Here is a 6456-nt window from a genome sequence, read left to right as displayed (position 1 = left end):
TGACACTGTAGGAGGCTTGACAGGGGGCTTTGACAAAAGCAAACCTCTCATGAAGCGAACAACTAAAGGCTGTCCTGAGATCGGCTTACCTTCCACTTGGTAATGGTATGCACTGATTGCACTAAGGTGAACCCTTACGGAGTTGGTCTTCAGACCAGACTCAGACAAGTGGAGAAGGTATTCAAGCAGGGTCTGTGTAGGACAAGAGCGAGGATCTAGGGCCTTGCTGTCACACCAGACGGCAAACCTCCTCCAATGAAAGAAGTAACTTCTCTTAGTGGAGTCTTTCCTGGAAGCAAGCAAGATGCGGGAGACACCCTCTGGCAGACCCAAAGAGGCAAAGTCTACGCCCTCAACATCCAGGCCGTGAGAGCCAGGGACTGGAGGTTGGGATGCAGCAGAGCCCCTTCGTCCTGCGTGATGAGGGTCGGAAAACACTCCAATCTCCACGGTTCTTCGGAGGATAACTCCAGAAGAAGAGGGAACCAGATCTGACGCGGCCAAAAGGGAGCAATCAGAATCATGGTGCCTCGGTCATGCTTGAGTTTCAACAAAGTCTTCCCCACCAGAGGAATGGGAGGATAAGCATACAGCAGACCTTCCCCCCAATCCAGGAGGAAGGCATCCGACGCCAGTCTGCCGTGGGCCTGAAGCCTGGAACAGAACTGAGGGACCTTGTGGTTCACTTGAGATGCGAAGAGATCTACCAGGGGGGTGCCCCACGCCCGGAAGATCTGTCGCACCACACGGGAATTGAGCGACCACTCGTGAGGTTGCATAATCCTGCTCAACCTGTCGGCCAGACTGTTGTTTACGCCTGCCAGATATGTGGCTTGGAGCACCATGCCTTGACGGCGAGCCCAGAGCCACATGCTGACGGCTTCCTGACACAGGGGGCGAGATCCGGTGCCCCCCTGCTTGTTGACATAGTACATGGCAACCTGATTGTCTGTCTGAATTTGGATAATTTGGTGGGACAGCCGATCTCTGAAAGCCTTCAGAGCGTTCCAGATCGCTCGCAACTCCAGAAGATTGATCTGTAGATCGCTTTCTTGGAGGGACCACCTTCCTTGGGTGTGAAGCCCATCGACATGAGCTCCCCATCCCAGGAGAGACGCATCCGTGGTCAGCACTTTTTGAGGCTGAGGAATTTGGAAGGGACGTCCCAGAGTCAAATTGGAGCAAATCGTCCACCAATACAGGGATTCGAGAAAACTCGTGGACAGGTGGATCACGTCCTCTAGACCCCCGGCGGCCTGATACCACTGGGAGGCTAGGGTCCATTGAGCAGATCTCATGTGAAGGCGGGCCATGGGAGTCACATGAACTGTGGAGGCCATGTGGCCCAGCAATCTCAACATCTGCCGAGCTGTGATCTGCTGGGACGCTCGCACCCGCGAGACGAGGGACAACAAGTTGTTGGCCCTCGCCTCTGGGAGATAGGCGCGAGCCGTCCGAGAATCCAGCAGGGCTCCGATGAATTCGAGTTTCTGCACTGGGAGAAGATGGGACTTTGGGTAATTTATCACAAACCCCAGTAGCTCCAGGAGGCGAATAGTCATCTGCATGGACTGCAGGGCTCCTGCCTCGGATGTGTTCTTCACCAGCCAATCGTCGAGATATGGGAACACGTGCACCCCCAGCCTGCGAAGCGCCGCTGCTACCACAGCTAGGCACTTTGTGAACACCCTGGGCGCAGAGGCGAGCCCAAAGGGTAGCACACAGTACTGGAAGTGGCGTGCGCCCAGCTGAAATCGCAGATACTGTCTGTGAGCTGGCAGTATCGGGATGTGTGTGTAGGCATCCTTCAAGTCCAGAGAGCATAGCCAATCGTTTTGCTGAATCATGGGGAGAAGGGTGCCCAGGGAAAGCATCCTGAACTTTTCTTTTACGAGATATTTGTTCAGGGCCCTTAGGTCTAGGATGGGACGCATCCCCCCTGTTTTCTTTTCCACAAGGAAGTACCTGGAATAGAACCCCAGCCCTTCTTGCCCGGATGGCACGGGCTCGACCGCATTGGCGCTGAGAAGGGCGGAGAGTTCCTCTGCAAGTACCTGCTTGTGCTGGAAGCTGTAGGACTGAGCTCCCGGTGGACAATTTGGAGGTTGAGAGGCCAAATTGAGGGTGTATCCTTGCCGGACTATTTGGAGAACCCACTGATCGGAGGTTATAAGAGGCCACCTTTGGTGAAAAGCTTTCAACCTCCCTCCGACAGGCAGGTCGCCCGGCACTGACACTTGGATGTCGGCTATGCTCTGCTGGAGCCAGTCAAAAGCTCGCCCCTTGCTTTTGCTGGGGAGCCGCGGGGCCTTGCTGATTCGCACGCTGCTGACGAGAGCGAGCGCGCTGGGGCTTAGCCTGGGCCGCAGGCTGTCGGGAAGGAGGATTGTACCTACGCTTGCCAGAAGTATAGGGAACAGTCTTCCTTCCCCCGAAAAATCGTCTACCTGTAGAGGTAGAAGCTGAAGGCTGCCGGCGGGCGAACTTGTCGAATGCGGTGTCCCGCTGGTGGAGAGACTCTACCACCTGCTCGACTTTTTCGCCAAAAATGTTATCCGCACGGCAAGGCAAGTCCGTAATCCGCTGCTGGACTCTATTCTCCAGGTCGGCGGCACGCAGCCATGAGAGCCTGCGCATCACCACACCTTGAGCAGCGGCCCTGGACGCAACATCAAAAGTGTCATAAACTCCTCTGGCCAGGAATTTTCTGCACGCCTTCAGCTGCCTGACCACCTCCTGAAAAGGCTTGGCTTGCTCAGGGGGAAGAGCATCAACCAAGCCCGCCAACTGCCGCACATTATTCCGCATGTGTATGCTCGTGTAGAGCTGGTAAGACTGGATCTTGGACACGAGCATAGAGGAATGGTAGGCCTTCCTCCCAAAGGAGTCTAAGGTTCTAGCGTCCTTGCCCGGGGGCGCCGAAGCATGTTCCCTAGAACTCTTAGCCTTCTTTAGGGCCAAATCCACAACTCCAGAGTCATGAGGCAACTGAGTGCGCATCAGCTCTGGGTCCCCATGGATCCGGTACTGGGACTCGATCTTCTTGGGAATGTGGGGATTAGTTAATGGTTTGGTCCAGTTCGCAAGCAATGTCTTCTTCAGGACATGGTGCAAGGGAACAGTGGACGCTTCCTTAGGTGGAGAAGGATAGTCCAGGAGCTCAAACATTTCAGCCCTGGGCTCGTCCTCCACAACCACCGGGAAGGGGATGGCCGTAGACATCTCCCGGACAAAGGAGGCAAAAGACAGACTCTCGGGAGGAGAAAGCTGTCTCTCAGGAGAGGGAGTGGGATCAGACGGAAGACCCCCAGACTCCTCGTCAGAGAAATATCTGGGATCTTCCTCTTCCTCCCACGAGGCCTCACCCTCGGTGTCAGACACAAGTTCACGGACCTGTGTCTGCAACCTCGCCCTGCTCGACTCCGTGGAACCCTGTCCACGATGGGGGCGTCGAGAGGTAGACTCCCTCGCCCGCATCGGCGAAGCTCCCTCCGCCGACGTAGTCGGGGAGCCTTCCTGGGAGGTGGCCGCGGTCGGTACCGCACGCGGTACCGACGTCGGGGACCTCAACCTGGGCGATGGGCCAGCCGGCGCCACGCTCGACGGTACCGGTGGCGCAAGCACCGCCGGTACCGGAGGGGTAGGGCGCAACAGCTCTCCCAGAATCTCTGGGAGAACGGCCCGGAGGCTCTCGTTTAGAGCGGCTGCAGAGAAAGGCTGAGAGGTCGATGCAGGCGTCGACGTCAGTACCTGTTCCGGGCGTGGAGGCTGTTCCGGGCTGTCCAGAGCGGAGCGCATCGACACCTCCTGAACAGAGGGTGAGCGGTCCTCTCGGTGCCGATGCCTGCTGGGTGCCGAATCCCTCGGCGACCCAGAGCTCTCGGTGCCGACACGGGGAGGAGACCGGTGTCGATGCTTCTTCGATTCTTCCGAAGCATGTCACGGAGCTCCCCGGCACCGACGAGGAGGACGTCGAATCCACTCGTCGCTTCCTCGGGGCCGAGACTGAAGAAGGTCGATCTCGGGGGGGCTGTACCGCAGGAGCCCTCAGGTAGGCGGAGACCCACCCGAGGGCTCACCGCCACCAGCAGGGGAATGGACAGCCCTCACCTGCACTCCACCCGATGCACCACCGTCCGACGACATCAGCAGACGAGGTCCTGGTACCCCCCGCCGTCGATGCAGCTATCCGATGTCTCGGCGCCGATGCAGAGGCCCGATGCCTCGATGCACTCGATGCAGGGGCGGCCGAGGAAGATGGTCTGGACGCTGACGACGTCGATGCACTCGAAGATCCCGGTGCCGATGCCGACGAAGAGCCCGAGAACAACACGTTCCACTGGGCTAGTCTCGCTACCTGAGTCCGCCTTTGAAGCAGGGAACACAGACTGCAGTTCTGAGGGCGGTGCTCGGCCCCCAGACACTGAAGACACGACGAGTGTCGATCAGTGAGCGAGATAACCCGGGCGCACTGGGTGCACTTCTTGAAGCCGCTGGAAGGCTTCGATGTCATGGGCGGAAAAATCACGCCGGCGAATCAAAAGCCGAAATGGCGAAATTCGAAGCACCAAATTTAGAGGGAGAAAAAATCTCGACCGAGGCCGAAAAAAGGCCTACCCCGACGACGAAAGAAAACTTACCGGGGCAAAAAAGCTGGAAGTACGGGGAGGATTTACACGAAACCCGGCGGGGGGTTTCCGGAGCACTTCCCGACTAGGACAAAGCTTTCCCGAAGGAAAAAAACACGTTCAAACAAATTGGACGCGCGAGGTCGACTTTCCGGGGCTCGACACGGCGAAAACACGACCGTACCGAGTGCGGACAAAAGAAGACTGGCCGGCTCGAGCCGGTTTCGGGCGGGAAGACGGCCGCGCATGCGCGGTGCGCGCGGGCGCGCGAGGGCTAGCAAAGGACTTTGCTAGTGAAGTTTCCGATTGGAGGGGCTGCCGTGGACGTCACCCCATCAGTGAGAACAAGCAGCCTGCTTGTCCTCGGAGAAATTTAGAACTCTAGGGCTGACTGAGAGCCAAGTGTTAAAGTACATGTGTATATTTCCAGAATATTGCAATACGTTATATTATTCTCTGGGTAAGTGAACATTATTTTGCTCTGTGCTTTGGTGATTTAAAGATTGGAGAGAAAAGAGAAACTTAGGTTTACTGATAAAGACAGTTTGAATTTAGGAAAACAAACTTTATTAACTAGATTCCATAGTGTAAAACACTTTTCCCCACAATTTTTAAACTTGAACTTTCTGCCACAGGTAGAAACTTAACTGTCAAAGCCTACAGCATTAATAGATAGACTCTAGATGGCACACCGGGGCCTAGTTCAGTCTTCATCATCCACCCACCACTAGCACGTCTCTTCATTTATAGTCTTAATTTACAGTCAATTATTCTAATTAGGATAACAAGAGGGGAGTTTCCATTACAGAGTTTTGATTACATTTCATTATTTTCTGAGAAGCAAACACTAAATAAATCTCACAATATACAATTTTATTAGGCTAATATCCCTAGTACCCTTAACAAGTTTTAATTAATTAAACAACTCAATAATACTAAGATGCAGACAGCAGTCCAGAAGCGAGAGGGGTGCTATCCAGTCTTTTGCACTGTGTGCACATGTATGATTATATCCCAGTTGGCGAGAGGTTATATGCATGTGCTCCATGCAAAGAGTTCCTAGCTCTCAGAGAAAGAGTCTATTCTGTTGATGCTAAAGTAGCAGACTTGGAGGAGCTGTGGGAAAGAGCGATACATAGAGGAGACCTACAGAGATGTTTTAGAGAAGTCCCACTTCCTGTATAGCAGACCCTGTGCTGCCTTGGAAGAGGGAAGTCTTCTAAAAGGAGAGCATCACCCTGGTGAAGTAAGAAGTAATCCTTTAGCCAGGATCTGCACACCAGGGGATGCAACATCCTCTCACACCGAGGATGTGTCTCCAGGAGATTCTGCCCAGGAGGAAACGGTTAAGACTGCTGCTGTAGTTGGTGACTCAATCATTAGGCATGTAGATAGCTGGGTGGCTGGTGGATGTGACGATTGCCTGGTCATTTGCCTGCCTGGTACAAAGATGGCGGACCTCAAGAATCACCTAGATAAGATTTTACATAGTGCTGTGGAGGAGCCTGATGTCTTGGTACTTGTGGGTACCAATGACATAAGAAAATATGGGAGGGTGATTCTAAAAGCCAAATTTAGCCTTATAGGTAGAAAGCTGAAATCTATATCCTCCAGGGTAGCATTTTTGGAAACACTCCCCATTCCACATACAAGACCCAAGAAGCAGGCAGAGCTCCAAAGTCTCAATGCATGGTTGAGACAACAGTGCAGGGATGAAGCATTTAGATTCATTAAGAACTGGGCAACATTCTGGGAAAGGAGAAGCCTACTCTGAAAGGATGGACTACACCTTAAACGGGATGGAACCAGGCTGCTGGCACTAATGACC

At 54.1% G+C, this 6456-nt stretch overlaps 1 protein-coding gene across 1 annotated transcript in view; it reads left to right on the top strand.

The window, feature by feature from the left end:
* The first annotated feature begins 6078 nt into the window (after window positions 1–6078).
* The window catches only part of POLL (DNA polymerase lambda), a 76902-nt gene continuing 76524 nt past the window's right edge, over window positions 6079–6456 (top strand). The window contains exon 1 of the mRNA XM_030204733.1: window positions 6079–6144. Within this exon, the coding sequence (XP_030060593.1) occupies window positions 6079–6144 (66 nt within the window). The remainder of the gene's footprint in view (window positions 6145–6456) is intronic.

This window comes from Microcaecilia unicolor, chromosome 5, assembly GCF_901765095.1.
Source record: "Microcaecilia unicolor chromosome 5, aMicUni1.1, whole genome shotgun sequence".
NCBI classification, from domain to species: domain Eukaryota; kingdom Metazoa; phylum Chordata; class Amphibia; order Gymnophiona; family Siphonopidae; genus Microcaecilia; species Microcaecilia unicolor.
The sequence above is the reverse complement of the archived record's forward strand: the minus strand, read 5'-3'. Positions and strand labels throughout refer to the sequence as shown.